We start from the raw sequence: 16,585 nt of genomic DNA, 5'->3' as shown, positions 1-16,585 counted from the left end.
TTGTATGCTAGTAATATAAAGGATTGGATACAGACACAATAGTGGAAAAACCAAAGTGGTAATAGATGGAAAAAGAGATTTAAACGAAAGTTGTTTTTAATCAAGAACTTAAAACCAGAAACGCTGAAACTGAAACTGAGTTGTGGGGCAAAGTGACCATATTTATTACTTAGAAGTCAAAAAATGTTTTCAAGGGGGCCCCTGGGTAGGTAGCTCAGTCGCTTAAGGGTCTGACTTCAGTTCAGGTCACAATCTCGAGATTCAGGAGTTCAGGCCCCACATCGGGCTCTACTGACTGCTCAGAGCCTGGAGCCTGCTTCAAATTCTGTGTCTCCCTCTCCCTCTCTCTGCCCCTCCCCTGCTTGTGCTCTGTCTTAAAAATAAATAATAAACTTTAAAAAAATTTTTTTAAAAGGTTTTCAGGAAACTTACAATTTATTGCAAATTTAGACTACTTTAAAGATAGATAAACTGTCCCTGGCAGCTGCTTTCAAGCTGTATCTAACATCTCTCCAGTTTGGGGAGACACTGACCCTTTCAATCTAGATAAGGAACATCTCCTCTCTTAACCCCAAATACGGGCTGTCCAGTTTTGCAATGTGTTTACTACACCCTCTTATACTTTTCATTAGAAACACTTACCAACAAGAAATTAAAAGCCTCCTGAAGCACAAGCCCCCACAACTGCACAGCCAAGGACACTAATCCCATCTTTGGAGAAATAATAATTATTATTAATCTTAACACGTACCATCCACACGGACAGAGAAAGAACTGGAAGGGAGTTTGCTCAATTTGGAGAAATCTTCGGTTTTCACTAGCCTGTGAATATGACAAAAATGAAGTACCCAAACACAGAGGGCTGAAGACACCTCAGAAAACAAGGTTGATCGTATCAAGTTTCTTTCCCTTTAAAAAGTCCTTCCCCAAACTTAGATCTTGCCTGAAGCTATGGGGAACACTAACTTTAAAAACTGTAATCATTTACTTTATTGATTTTGCTTGTGAGTTGTTGTCTGAATTTAGAAAACTTAGGGGCAAAAACATTCTCAACAAAATTTAGGCATTCAATTCTAAGTAAAAACAACAAATTTGCAATCATCTGAATTAATCAATATTAATGCCTTCAGAAGCAAAATTAAGTATGATATACTTTGATGTTTGTAAATCACAGTAACTAAAAGTATTGCATACTTACCCATTTAACAAATACTACTTAGCTGTAGCTGGTCTTGATTTTTGTTTAAAAATTGGGGGGCAGATTATTCTGTGCAGGACACCATTCTGGTCTTGTAATTCTTTTCCTAGATTAAGACTGAAGTGTCAGTTCTCTCCTTATTTGCTATGAATTTGACAAAACAGGAAAATGTGGCTCCAAATTTTAAAACATAGTTTTTACTAAAATAGACTTTGAAAATAAATGAGGTACTTAGTATTCAAACCTTTGCAAAATACATGTAAGACCATGGTTTCCAAAATGACTCTGCTTTTCTATCAAGACAAAGACTTTTAAACATTTTGAATATTATTTAGAAATAACGTAAAGCAGTTAAGTGTTTTTTTAAAATGATCATTGTGTGTAGATACAGAGAGATCTAATCATAAATTTTTTTCATGGACTCCTAACTAGGAATAATAATATCTGTATGTGCAAGAAAAGAGACAATCGTCTTTCTGCTTAATAATCGCTTTCAGTTAGTAAGGAAAAGCTGCTTTGTGGGAAGCTTCTTTGGATAGTTCTCAGAGTTCAAAGAGTATGGAACCTTTGAGTTGATTTCATCAAGTCTATTTATTAATGCATTTCAAGTTTCAAAAAACCTTACATCTTTGCACAATACTTTATTTTTTGCAATTTTTAGTAAAAATTTCCAAAGTGAACAAAAAGATACTGTATAAAACACAGTGGACATTAAACTGACAGTAGTATTAGATCTCATTTGTCTTGATCCTTTTGTTTTACCACATCTTGATTTGCAGTGGAAAGAGTTCAGTGCACGTATCTCTTGTCAGAAAACATTTAACTTAGACTCAAAATAAAATAGGGCAGTGTGTACCTGCCAAAACCCTACCACAGGATAACATTACAGGCAAAAAATGTACATGTTCCAAAGTCTACCACACTCAAGAAGTTACTAAGAACTCTTGCAGAATAAAAGTCACCATTTTAGAAATGCAAACCCACTTCCAACCTTTGCACAGTCCAAAAACAAAGGCATTTAAATGATTTAAAAGCAATTACATACATATCTACCTACTTGTTTGTTTAGAATTATTTATAGTCTATCTGGGGTTTCATGTACAAAATTTGTCTCTAAATCATGTACAAAAAGCTGTATTTTGAAAAAAGTCACCACATACTGTACAAGTTTACAAGGAAGAGATCCCATTATTTTCTCTAGCATTTTTGGCCTTGCTGGCTTGCGTCACATTATGAGAATGATTGTGTAAACCTTATACTCTTAAGAAACAAAAAGGAAAAAAAAAAAGCCAAAACACAAATCTTTTCACTGTTCCCTAAATTTGCCTCCTATGTGAAGCCAGAAAAATCATAGCTGTTTACTTCTAATTTAAGTGATGTAGTTGGAAAACAGAAGCAATAAATATGTCACAAGCTTAAAATTTTTTTGTAATGCCCCCTTCCATTTCTGCATAGCAATACGCCTGTTAATACATTAAATGCTTTTGCTTTCTTTAAAAAAGCCAATTATTTACATCTGTTTAAAAAATAAATTTGGAACGGGACATTGTGCTGTTTCACCTTCATTGTTAAAATATTTTAGGGAAAAAAAATGTCAGAAGGCCTATCTACAATTTTAACTACTAGTTGAGCAAATCACCCTTCTTTAGTGGTTACCAATGATCAGTGATAATATGCTGAAAAAATTGTTCCGGTATTTTGATAAAATAAAAGACCCAGCTTTTCTTTTCCAGGTAGGAGAAAACCAAAAACATAATTAGCATACTTTAGATATATGGAAAGCACAAATAACAGGCTACAAACAAAAAGAAGTCATTTCATTGACGTAATTTCTACCAAAGCATGAATAAAATTTCACCTATCGATTCAAAACTGGAATTGAATTAGAAAGTTTAAAATAAGTAAGCAGAAATCAGACATTTGCTTAAGAACTAACTCTGAAGTAGTATGCTGCGTATGTCCAGTTTGCACACGTAACTGTGTTCCTCAGCATAGCCACTCATGTGCTCTTAGCAGCCATTTGATGAAGACAAGATGAATATCAGAACCAACTCCATCATTATAAAAAGGTAAATGGATTCTCACTTCAAAACTGCCTGTGTAAAGCATTACAGAATCCTGGACCACTGAATACCACCATTCTCTGTTATCCTGAGTATGTCAATTAAACAGTAATTTTTCATTAAGAGCGGAAAAATTTTATAATACAAAGAAACATCCATATTGCAATTTCTGTTTACAATTGCACACAGAAGTACAGTGTACGTAAGAAATACATGTCTGCATATAACAAGGTATGTACATTGGCAAGTGATGTCTCCAATGTTGAGGTGGTCGAGCCTCCTTAGCCTTGATTGGCAGTTGAAAAAAATATATATATATTTCAATTTGTGATAAAAGTTTATTGAGAGCCAAGTTTGCCTGCAAGTGAAGAAAATGCAGCAACGAAGAACAGGGAACACGGGGCACATAATAATATTCTAAGACTTTGTGCCATTACGTTAAAAATAGCTGTCCATAAGAAAATTGGGTTCCTTTTCCATCCCCCCACCCCCAAATTGGAATTTTCAGGCTTTAAAACTTATGTAATTCCACCTGGTCTGAGGACATGATCTCTTGCCATTTTTTCTTCGACTGTATTTGTGAGGGTTTAGTTTGGGGATGATGATTTAATAGGTGTCTCTTTGGAGTGAAGTTTTCCCATTGTAGGCACTAGGAAGAACCAAGGCAAAAGCTGCAGTTAACGTCTCATGTGTCCCATTTGATAACTCTCCCGGGGCCTCTGACGCTGGGGCTGCTGAATGGGCTGTGGAGGTCTCCTCCTCTTTAAAGTGCCTGTGAATCACAAAAGTAAAACGGATTTACTGTGTGCTTTTTAATCTTAAAAAACAAAGGTAACACTTCAATAAGAAAGGTTCTAGATCAGCATTGTATGTGTAATTTAAAAATTTCTGGTAGCCGTAATGACAAAAGGCAAAAAGACAGCAAAATAATGTTCATAATTTTTTTTATATCACTTAATTCAATATAGCCAAAATATTATCATTTCAAGGTGTATCGATACAAAAAAGTATTAATGAACTATGTCATTCTTTTTTATATGCGAAGCCTTCCAAGTCTGGTATGTATTTTATATTTATAACACATCTCAATTTAAACTAGCCACATTTCAAGTGTTCAACAGACACAACTGTTAGATGAACATGAATTCTGAGGACAGAATCCATGAGGAATAAATTACTGAGTGCCTTTGAGCAAATGACTTAACCTCTCTGAAACTCAGATGCCTTGTCTGTAAAACAGGGATAATAATGAACTCATATAGTCTATATATATAATCTGTGAAGATTATATGACAATTCAGTAAAGGTGTTTTTTTGTGAGGGTTCAATAAATGATAGGGTTGTTGGTTTAAGTTTTTAAAGGTGAAATTTGCTTAAGGTGAAATCAAATAAAAGAAGTGCTACATTGCATGAGACCATAATTGGTAACATATCTAAAGAGGGTCATGTGGCCCTTAGGAATCCCTAAGAAATTAATATAAGTTTTAGAGCGCTGACACTGTCAATTTACAAAAAGCAGTAACATCAAAATCCAATTTCCTGATTGCCACCAAGATACTGTCACAAGCAGTACTGAGACTACTGAGCTCTCTTGCCCCACGATAGGTAAATTCAGGGGAGCAACTGAGGGAAAATAGAGAAAACTGTAAGGAACCCCTAGTTTTAAACTACTTTATATAGGGTAGTAGATGTGGCCTGAGGCAAGAGGCTTCATGAGAAGTCTGTGCAAGGTAGGAGAGGGACAGCTGCCAGTTAGCTCTTGTTCTCCTCTGCCACTGTCATGGGATGATGTATGCCCTACTCCTAGAGTGAAGAGTTCTGGTCCAGGCGTTCTGAGGGCAGCACAGAAGCCACAAATACCTTGGGGAAGGTGAGGGAGAAACAGATGGGGACTAAATAACCTGGAGCAGTTGCCTCGTACTCTTTTCCTCTCCAAATCCCTGGAGCTAATCTAAAGAAAGCCTCCTCTCCGAAGCTGTGTCTCCATGAGAGGTAAAGGGTAGAGACCAAACCTCAGGAGTTATTTTCAGAGATGGAGAGTAACTATGGTTACTTGGTGACTGAAGCCTCTACCGTAAGACCCTCCCACAGACTGTCATCTGTATTTCCCCATAAGCATCACCCCTAGGGAAAATGGGTTTATGTGCCAGGAAATATTTCAAGAGCATAAACATTAGAAACAATAGCAGAAGTACAGCTATTAGAATAGAAAAACCAATCATTTAAAAGTGGTTGATCATAATAAAGACAAAAAAAAAGGGAAGATTTTAGAATATGAAAAGTAAGAAAACAAGTATCAGGCAAAAAATAAATTTTTCTAGGTCTAAATATTTTTAGTGACTCAAGACAGATTAGCATTAAATTGGCAGCCATAAGTTAGAATGGATTCACAAAGAACACACTCAAAACTCAACTAAATAATTCATCCAGTGATCTCATTTTCAAGGAGAAAGTACTATAAAATTAGTTACTAAAGACTCATTTAGAATTCAATTCTGTCCGCTGAACAGTTCTGAGTTAAAAAAATACAGTCTTGCTCAGACTGTCTTACCTGGAAGAGGTTTAGGAGGAGGCAGCTTTGGATTACTACTTGGAGTATGAACACTGCATATCTTAATAAATCCAGCCATTAGCATGATCAGGGCAATTCCCATAAGTAATACAGCCCACCAATAAACCTAGAAAGAAACAGATTTCTCTACTGAAAAAGCTATAAAATATTTTAGGATATTTTATATTACATAAAATATATATATTACATTTTAATTTTTGAAGAACATTTGTTCAGAACACTTGCTCATTGGGAGTTGTACAGATACCATATATAAGCACATACAGATTTTTTTTAATGTCACAGAAATATTAAGGAAAAAGACAAAAAACGCCCATAATTTCACATCCTAGATGAAACCACTCAATCTTATTTTTCTTTCAGTTTCTTTTCTAGATATAGCTATGGTGGTCACACACACAGATAAACTCACATGCAAAACTAAGGTCCATCCTGCATATAGTTTACACTGTATTTTCCCATGTTATTAAGTATTTTATGGTTTGAATATTTTATTTATCTCTCTCTCTCTCTCTCTCTCTCTCTCTCTCTCTCTCTCTCTCTCTCTCATAAACTATATCTGTTTGCCTTTAGATTCTCCAGGGGCTTAGAGGGTACATTAGTTACTTTAAATTCTACTTCTAGATAAATTTTTAAAATAATCTTGAACCTAATGCTTTTTTCTAATCATCAAATACTAAATTCTCTCTCTTTTGAGCCTCCCCCCTTTTCCTGTTATTCAATTATTTGAAATTTAAGCCCCAGACTACTGCTATGAAATTATTTTATCATAAATCTTAGCTTTCACTGTATTTTATATATAATATATAAATATTATATATTTGAATCATAACATCTATTATTTATAATAATTTATTTAAAGGTTAACTGTCTTTTTTAATATGAAAAATGGAAGGATATACACATTCTACAAGCAAAGTTTACCCAGTCTAAGAAGGAAGTAAAACTTTCACTTCTAGCTTAAATCATATAATCAATTAGCCAACCAAAAAACTTCAAAAATTACTAGTATAATCTTATTTACAGAAAAATTACTGTTTCTATTCTTAATAAATTCTAAGTCTATTTTGCAATTCAAAATACTCAGATTTGGTTTTAAGACAGTAAGTAATAATAAGAATCATACAAAATAGTTACAACTTTATAACCTTCACATTGGTTTAACATAGACTGATGTATTACATATAGTTATTGCTAATTATAGCCCAAGAAACCCCCATTTAAGATTTTCTATGATATGAAGTCTTATAACAGCCTACTACTTCTATACTGTTTTTTTATCCAGCAGTGACAACATAATTAAAGTAATAAAAACTGAAATAAAAATACATGTTGTGGGAAATGCCCCAAGCCACTTTTTTCATGTGTGCATAAAGGCTTTCACATACAAATTTATTTTTAAGTTGGTTTTATTTTGAAAGAATCTCAAACTTATAGAAAAGTTGCTAGTACAACAAACTTTTTAAAATCTGGAACCATCTGAGAGTAAATTGCTAGCATGATGCTCTGTTATGCCTAAACATCTTAGCTTGTAATTTTACACCATAAGGGGTTTTCTAGATAACCACAACACAATCATCAAGATCAGTAAATTAGCACTGATACATTACTACCATTTAATCCTCAGACCCCCTCAAGTTTTGCCATTTGTCCTAATACTATCCAATTCAGAATTACGTGTTGCTTTTAGCTGCTGTATTTCTTTAGTTTCCTAAAATCTGGAAAAGTTGTACAGTCTTTCCTTGGTTTATATAACCTTGACACTTTTGAAGATTACAGGCCAGTTACTTTGTATTATATGTCCCTCAGTTTTGGTTTCTTAGATGTGTCCCTATGATTAGATTCAGGTCATACATCTTTAGTAAGAATATCACAGAAGTGATGCTGTGTTGTTCACATCGCATTCCATCAGGTGACACAGGTTTTTGATCTTGTGACTGGTATGTTAACCTGATCACTAGACTAAAAGGTGATACCTGCCAAACTTCACCATAGAGACACTCTTCTTTTTTGTAGTCAGTGAGTCTTCTGTAGGGACATAACTTGGAGCTACATAAATATCCCCTTCTTCATCAAACTTTCAACTTGCTCATTTCACTCAGTATTGCCTCATGGTTTCCTATTGTATTCAATGGGTTTATAATCCATTACTATCACAGCGTGTCTTTTGAACATGTCCCTACCAGTCTTTGAGCAACTTTACTTTCTGGCACAATTAATTCTAGGTTTATCTTATTCTTTCCATGCCCCAGCCCTCGAATCAGCCGTTTCTCCAAGGAGCCCTGGCAGAATTGCCCCTCCTATGTAGACACCCTTCTCACACAACACTTGTACTCAGATAGCCCAAGCCAGCTGCCCCTCCACAAGGTGCCCTTGTCACCTGCTTGGGCTTTAACACCTCATATTGGTCTTCTTCCCCATTCCGCACCCTCCCTACTTTGCTCAGGCTCTAACACCCTGTTGTGTGCCACTATAGCTCCCCCCACTTGGCATGGATGCCCACCTTACTTGTCCTCACCTAATGGCTTTAGGAATATACTGTTCAAAAAGACAGAGGTAATGCAATTCAGCCTCACTGCTGAAAGATCTGATTTTTTCAACAGAAGCTACAAATCTCAATTTTTATGTGGAATCTATTTTTAAGTGCTGTCAACTCACTCAAAATTTCTAAAAACAATACAGACCTTACAAGACATGTTTACAGAATCTCGGTTGGAAACCACAAGTTTACAATCTACTTTTCAGAGTTCACTTTTTGTATCCTACCAAGACTGCTAGAGAATCTTTTAAAATTTTCTTTTGGTTTCTATAGAAAATAACTTCCAGAGCCTTGCTCTACCTGTGAGTTTTTAGGATAGTATTTCCTTTGTCTTGCTGCATGAATTTTCCATAGTCTATATGCACAGCTTCTGTCCTGTTTCTAGCACCCAGAACCCTTTTAAATATGCCACTTAATGAAACAGGACCTTCTTCTCCCTCCACTGTCTGCATTTCTGACACTCTGACCTAGTAAAATACATAAAGAACTAAAATCACCAGTTTGTACTACTCAAGTGTTCTTCCTGCTCTATACCAGTAGTTCTCAACCTTGGCTTGGCATGTTAGAATCATTTGGAAAGCTTTTAAAACTCAAGATACCTAGAGCAAATCCCAGGCCCAAATAGCGTGGGGGTGGGACTACGACATCAGTAATTTTATTATGTGGTATTTCATTATGCAGGCAAGACTGAGAACCACTGGTCTCAAACTTTTTCTGTAAAGGGCCAAACAATAAATATTTTAGGCTTGTCTCTGTCAAACTACTCATTTCTTCATTCTAGTACAAAAGCAGCCATAGATAACATGCAAACAAATTAGTGTGGCCATATTCCAGTAAGCTATTATTTACAAAAACTGGGAGCAGGCTGGATCTGACCCATAGGCCATGGTCTGTCAACCCCTGTTCTACACCCATATACAGGACATTAGTTTGGAGCCTTTATCTAAAATGGATACCATCCAACACTAACTCTTTAGTTCTAAATCTCTAGCCCAACTACCAGCCTAAGAATTTTGGGAGAAGCTGAGAGTCTATGACTGGCTACAGAAAGAGAGAGTCCTATGACTGGGAAATGCTGCTCAAATAATCAGCACACATATGGTAAAGGGATGGTTCCTATCACTGAGTAGATCTAAGAATTATCTGATATGCTTATTAAAACACAAGTTCTCAGGCCACAACCCTACAAATTCCAATTCTGGTGTTCTGGTGAAAGGCCCAGGAAACTGCATCTTAAATGAGTACACCAGTGATGAGGATGCAGATGTGTGCTTCTTACCCAGTTTAGACATGCTGCCATTGTGGTACACAACCCCTGTGAGCAATACAGGAAGTTTAGCATCCCTGAACCTCATCCATCAAATGCTGGTAGAGCCCTTCAGTTACTCTGACAAATACGGTACATTCTCAAATTCCCTCTGGGGAAGAAGTACCACCCCTAATGTGATCCAGCCCATAAGCAGAAAGGATCAATGGTTTCCTACTACTTTCAGGCTGATGGGCTAATTACAGGAGATGCACATCTATTCCTAATGTTCATTATATTCTCTAACACCATTCCTTCCTTCCAGTCTTCCCTGCTCAAAACCATTTTCCAGGGACACTTGGGTGGCTCAGGTGGTTGCATCTGACTCTTGATTTTGGCTCAGGTCATGATCTCACAGTTTGTGGATTCGAGCCCTGCATCATGCTCTGCGCTGCAGTGCAGAACCTGCTTGGGATTCTCTCTCTGTCTGTCTCTTTCTACCCCTCCCCCACTTGCACATGCTCTCTTTCAAAATAAATAAATAAACTTAAAAAAACATCTTCCACAGGGTCATCAGTGTTACAACTACCTAAAATATGGAATTGACTATGCCATTCCTCTATGTAAAACCCTTTTTCAAAAGCTTCCTACCAAGGATCTCCAATACCATTAAGTGGGAAAGAGAAAAAAAACAAAAACAAAAAACGCTCTTGAGCACAATAAAGTACAGCAAAGTACCTATATGATTCCACTTTTTAAATATATATATGTATATTCTTGTAATGGTATAGATCCTTTCTGAAGAATACACAAAAAGTAATCTTCAGAAGAATGGGCTTCAGGGTAAAAAGATGGCTTATTTTTCAATGTATTACTTTGTCCATTAAAAAAAAGGTTGGGGTGGCTGGGTGGCTCAGTCAGCTAAGTGTCTGACTCTAGATCTCGGCTCAGATCTTGAGTTCATGGTCATGAATTCAAGCCCCACATGAGGAGTGAAGCCTACTCAAAATAAGTAAATAAAAATTTTTAAAAAAGGATAACCACACTTTCAAAAGGAAAAAATGTAAAAAACAAACAAAAACCTCTTTTATAAAAAAAAATTCATACTTATGTGACTTTTTAGGTGCTCCCTATCCATAAAACATCCATCTGTATCCTCTACTTCTAGCCCTTAAGAATTTAGTTTTGGCATCACCTCCTTAATAAAGAGTCTTCCCTAAATAGGGTCCTATTTTCTGTGAAAACATCAGGCAGAAATGAAAACATGTTTCTATGTATTTGTCACTCTAATTCAAACTTGGCTACGAGCTCCGTGAATTTATATCCTACAAACTCAGTACCTATCCCATAAAAAAAGTACCTGTTAGACTAGTTATTACAGGTGAGTCATTATTCCAAATACTGACTTTTTGAAACACTTCTAAACAGCTCATTTATTATTCATATATTGTCCGTACAAATAATGCGACAAGGCTCTTATAACGGAGACTGGATGTAAAAAATGGTAGTTTTGATACCTCTGGTACTAGTTTTTCAGCATCTAAAAAGTCTCAAATACAGATGCAAGTAGTATGACAGTAACAGAAGCAGGTAAGAAAGAAAGCTTGGATTTAATAATGGTTATATTATAACTGTAGAAAACAAAAGTCATGAGGACCTAGTTCCAGTTGAGATCAAGAAACATTTACTAAAACATGGCACCCAGGTCCTTAAGAACTTCCAGGTCCTTTTAGCAGTGTTCTTGGACTCCCTCCAAGTTTTTCTAGGTAACTACACATCTCAAAAGCCCAAAGCTTGAGATGTTTTAGTAACAATGCCAGCAGCTCTTCAGCTCAGTGTGTGAGGAAATGAAACATCACAGTGGTGAGTAGACAGCAAGAAAAACTAAACAAAACAATGGTGTATTTGAGAGTGTAGTAAATACGGCCACCTTTGGTAGAGGGTATTTTTTAATACTCCCTTTAAAAGGGGGAGCCCTAATACTCCCTAAAATGGGGGAGCCTGACTGACTCAGTTGGTTGAGCTCACAGTTTGTGAGTTTTATATATAAAAAAGAAAATTATAAAATCAGGGGGAAAGAATACCAAGAATACCAAACCAGGCTAATAAATGCAAAATATGTGTTTCATCTGTAAGGAAAGATCACAATGTGTCCACCTGGTAGAATCTGAAAGAAAGGAGAGCCAACATTTACTCAACAAACATTTAATGAGTGTAAATTATGCACCAAGCTCATCTTTCATAGATACAAGGGTGCTAAGTGAAACTTAAAGAACAGAAGATAACCAAAAGGTTAAAACACAGCCTTGAAGTTACCAAGCACTAAATCAAGTCTGAGAAAATAATTCTACACAGGACACAGACAGATGTTATTCAACACAGTCATTTATATGGCAAAAAGAACACAAAGTAGAAAAAATAAGTAAAAACTACAAAATAAAAGGTCAAAATTTGCTAGTCTAATTGATTACATACTAATTTTACTATTTTTTTTATTTAATAACCTAAATAAACAAAACAGACCTATAGATTATAAAATGATAAAACAGGTATCTCCCCCCAACCCAAAAGAAAACTGTAAGGGGGAAGGGGTAAGACATACACTCAAGTCTCTTCAGACATAAGACAGTCTTTACTGTTTTTAAACATCTCCAGAAAAAGTCAACCATACAATCATTTCAGCGAATGTTTCAGCATTTGACGACTCACTCTTCACAAATGCACTGTAGACTTCCTGTGGATCACAAAACCTTGTCAGGCCCACTGCTCCTTCTGCTGATCCTGGTTTTGCCATCCTACAGGGGAAGAAAGCTTCCCTTCTCTCCTTCAGAATATACTGTTGTCTAGACTTTGCCTAAATGTTCTTCTATCCTTCAACTCCCTCCCCCCCCCCCAGCCACCACCCCTCCAGCCATGTGCTACCCCTCACACCAATCTGCCGAGCTGAAAGCAACTGGCTTCTAATCCCTTAGTTACTTTAAGTGCAGCCTAGGCAAGCAGGATAAAATACCACTGAGAGAAACCTGAAGATATTATAGCTTCAGAGTGAAGATAATATGCACAATTTTTATTCTTTTCCATATAAATTGACATTTAAGAAATCTGCTTCATGCATCCAACAAATGTATACTGAATCCTTGCCATATGCTAAGCCCTGTGACAACACTGCATCTTTGTTGTTCAAGTTTCACAAGTGATAGCTATGTAGCCTATTCCACTAGGCAATGAAGACCTTAGACGTCCAGACCCACCCTCCTTTTCAACAGATGAGGATGACAAAGTAGAAAATCTCTATTATAAGCCTTTCAAAAAGGAGTCCTAACACTGCAGAGACTGAAAAAAATGGTTCCCACACTTTAGCATGCACCATCATCACCTGTTGACTCAGTGGATCCGGGGTAAGGTCTGATAATCTGCAGTTCTGTCAAGTTCCCAGATGTTGATGCTGCTGGTCAGCATTTTGAGATCCACTGCTCCAGATTAGGGGTTGGCAAACATTTCCTCTAAAAGGCCAGATAAATATTTTAAATTTGAGAAGCCAGTCTCTGTTGCAACTACTCGAAGTGCAAAAGCAGCCACAGACAATGTATAAGTGAATGGGTGTGGCCGTGTTCTAATAGATCATTATTTATGGACACTGAAATTTGAATTTCTTATCATTTTCAATGGAGTATTTCAATAATATCTTTTCATTTCTTCAACTACTTAAAAATGTGAAACCATTCTTAGCTTGTGAGGTATACAAAAGCAGGCAGTGGGCTGGATTTGGCTAATGAAACATAGTTTGCCAACCCCTGGTTTCTAGATCAATGGTTGGTGCTCAATCCTGGCTCTTCACCAGAAATAGCTCAGAAGTTTTTAAAAGACCCAGATACTTAAGCCCCATCCTGTGAGATTCTGAATTAGTTTAAGCCCTAAGTAATGAACAACCAGGAATAAGAATTACTGATCTTGACCACTATTCTTCCAAGAGATTTCTATTGATATTTAGGGTTTAATAAGACTTATGAATGAATAAAGGTTTCTTGGGTCAGGTAAGCTTGAAAAATGAAATTTAAAGACATTTTACTGTAAGACTTCCCATGATATTATCATAAATATCTAAGAGGATACTACAGTATGCAATATTTTCCAGATTCATTGTTCCATCAAATCCATGGATGTAGAATTCTATGAAGCACTTGGGAAACACTGGCCTAAATCTTTCATAAAGAATAACAGATATTTAATATGCAGGTTCATAAAGCTACAGCAAAATCTGAGAGCAGAAATTAATTTAAAAATGAGAAATACAGGGGCGCCTGGGTGGCTCAGTCGGTTGAGCATCCGACTTTGGCTCAGGTCATGATCTCGTGGTTTGTGAGTTTAAGCCCTGCGTCGAGCTCTGTGCTGACAGCTCAGAGCCTAGAGCCTGCTTCAGATTCTGTGTCTCACTCTCTCTCTGCCCCTCCCCTGTTCTCTCTCTCAAAAATAAATAAAACATTAAAAAAAGAGAGAGAAATACAACTGATTCTTTTTTTTTTTTTAATTTTTTTAATGTTTATTTATTTTTGAGAGACAGAGAGACAGACATAGTGTGAGTGAGGAAGGAGCAAAGAGAGAGGGAGAAACAGAAACAGAAGCAGGCTCCAGGCTCTGAGCTGTGAGCACAGAGCCCGATGCAGGGCTCGAACCCACAAACCGTAAGATCATGACCTGAGCTGAAGGTGAACGTTTAAAAGTGACTGAGCCACCCAGGGGCCCCTGAAATAACAACCGATTCTTATCAGAATAATAACAAAAAAGAAGAACTTCTGGGGCACCTGGGTGGCTCAGTTGGTTGAGCGTCTGACTCTTGATTTTGGCTCAGGTCATGATCTCATGGTTGGGAGATCGAGCCTTTCATCAGGCTCCATGCTGAGTGAGGAGCCTGCTTAAGATTCTCTCTCTCTCTCTCTCTCTCTCTCTCTCTCTCTCTCTCTCGATTTTAAAAAACAACCTAAAATTGCCTGATTAAACAGTTTCACAAGACAAGAAAAGACTTCAATTTATCGTAACAAGCATTTCACTAAATCCTCAAATCTAAATATGAAAAAAGCTTTTTTTTTTTTTTAAGTTTTTAATTTTGAGAGAGAGAAAGAGAGAGGATGTACAACCTGGGGAAGGGCAGAGAGAGACACAGAGAGAGACAGAGAGAGAGAGAGAGAGAGAGAGAGAAAGAGAGAAAGAGAGAGAGAGAATCCCAAGCAGGCTCCGTGTTGTCAGTACAGAGCCCAACACGGGGCTTAATCTCACGAACCATGAGATCATGACCTGAGCCAAAATCAAGAGTCAGACGGGCACTCAACTGACTGAGCCACCCAGGTGCCCCTAAATATGAAAAAAAGGTTTTAAAAATACTTTTGAGAGATCACTTCCATCAAACATTTTTAAAATAGGAATGAATGAGCTTTTGAAATGCTAAATAAAATGAGTCAAAATTGAGATAATGGAGGAAAGTAAAAAAGTATTATTTTTAGATATGATTCACTACCTGGAAAACCTAAAATACCTGGTACAACATATACTCAGTAGAACATAACTCTGAGATCTCCATTATCCGATTACTTTTTAAAATACATTGTCCTCTACAGTAGACAAGTATACCACATCTCAACTTGTTCTTATTAGAGATAATCGGGGGGGGGGGGGGGGGGGGAGAACTGGATCTAAATTGAAAAGAGGGAAGTAAAGAGCTAAGAAAGGCAAGCTACTTGAAGTCACAGAACTGACAAATGCCAGAGGATGATACGAATCCTTGCATAGTTCCCAAGCCTGCACTCTCCATTTTGCCACAATGCCAAAGGCAACATTAGCTTAATGGATATTTTTTGAACACTTATTATGCACCAAGCACAGGAATACAAAAATGAGTAACATATCATGTTTTAAAGAGACCTAAGTTAAATAAATTGACCCATTTTTTGGTTTAAAACCTAGGTCTCCTAAGGAGTGCCTGGCTGGCTCAGTCAGTAGAGCATGCAACACTTCATCTTGGGGTAGTGAATTCAAGCCCCACGCTGGGCATGAGGCTTAATTAAAAAAAAAAAAAAGTAAAGTATTCTCTAAAACTAGATAAAACCTAGACTTCCTAAATTCAGATTCAGTGATTCTCCTACCTTATAATCCCTATACGTCTAAAAATCGTATATTCTAACACACAAAGTATAGTATTATTCTTCCTGTGTATAATAAATGCCATTTTAATGGTAGAGATAATTCCAAAGTTTTTATTACAAATGTTATTACAAGAGTACCAAAAAGGATCACAACCCAAAAATGACTTTTGTGTGTGTGTTTGCTTTTAAGGCATCCTCAGTGCTGAATGCACACAAAAAATGTAAGAAAACAATTTGGGAATGGGGGAAGGGAGAAGAGGCTGAGTTCTAAGTCAATTTCCAAAGCAAACTCCTTCAATTCAGAGACATATATATATATATATATATATATATATATATATATATGTATATGTTTATATATGTTTATATATAGTAGAAAATACACAAGTGATATATGAGTCAAAATTTACTGATATTTTAATGTAATCACTTAGAAATGTGAATATTCAAGTGACTTTAGATAGCCATTCTCAGCAGTCTTTTAAGAAAATTTCAGGTAATTCAACATCTGTACAGCTTGGAGAAATGTGGGCTTAAAAATAATAAAGTTCAGTGGATTTATGCTAGATGAACATCTATATTCATTAACAAATCTGCAAAAGGCTCGGTATCACATCTTAACTGTTCAACATTTCTGATCACTGACAAGATAAAGACCAAGAAATTATACTGAAACAGCAAAAAAAAACCTTCAGAAAATCACCAATTTCCCTTTCATTTCTCCCATTCCACAAAGTAGAAGCCAAAGCTGGCTATCCATCATTCTGAGACAAGGGAGAAATATAAAAAGCAAGCAAGACTTTCCAAAACAACTTGAGAAAAAAATCCCA

General features: G+C 36.4%; 1 protein-coding gene across 1 annotated transcript in view; it reads right to left on the bottom strand.

Moving 5' to 3' along the window:
* Positions 1–1,770: 1,770 nt before the first annotated feature.
* The window catches only part of ADAM10 (ADAM metallopeptidase domain 10), a 134,668-nt gene continuing 119,853 nt past the window's right edge, over positions 1,771–16,585 (bottom strand). Inside the window, exons 15-16 of the mRNA XM_027067365.2 lie at positions 5,813–5,939; positions 1,771–4,033 (exon numbers count right to left, since the gene is read on the bottom strand). Coding sequence (XP_026923166.1) covers positions 3,939–4,033; positions 5,813–5,939 — 222 coding nt within the window. The 3' untranslated portion in view covers positions 1,771–3,938. The remainder of the gene's footprint in view (positions 4,034–5,812; positions 5,940–16,585) is intronic.

This window comes from Acinonyx jubatus, chromosome B3 (genome assembly GCF_027475565.1).
Source record: "Acinonyx jubatus isolate Ajub_Pintada_27869175 chromosome B3, VMU_Ajub_asm_v1.0, whole genome shotgun sequence".
NCBI lineage: Eukaryota > Metazoa > Chordata > Mammalia > Carnivora > Felidae > Acinonyx > Acinonyx jubatus.
Note: the sequence above shows the minus strand (reverse complement) of the source record. Positions and strands in the feature narration are given on the sequence as shown.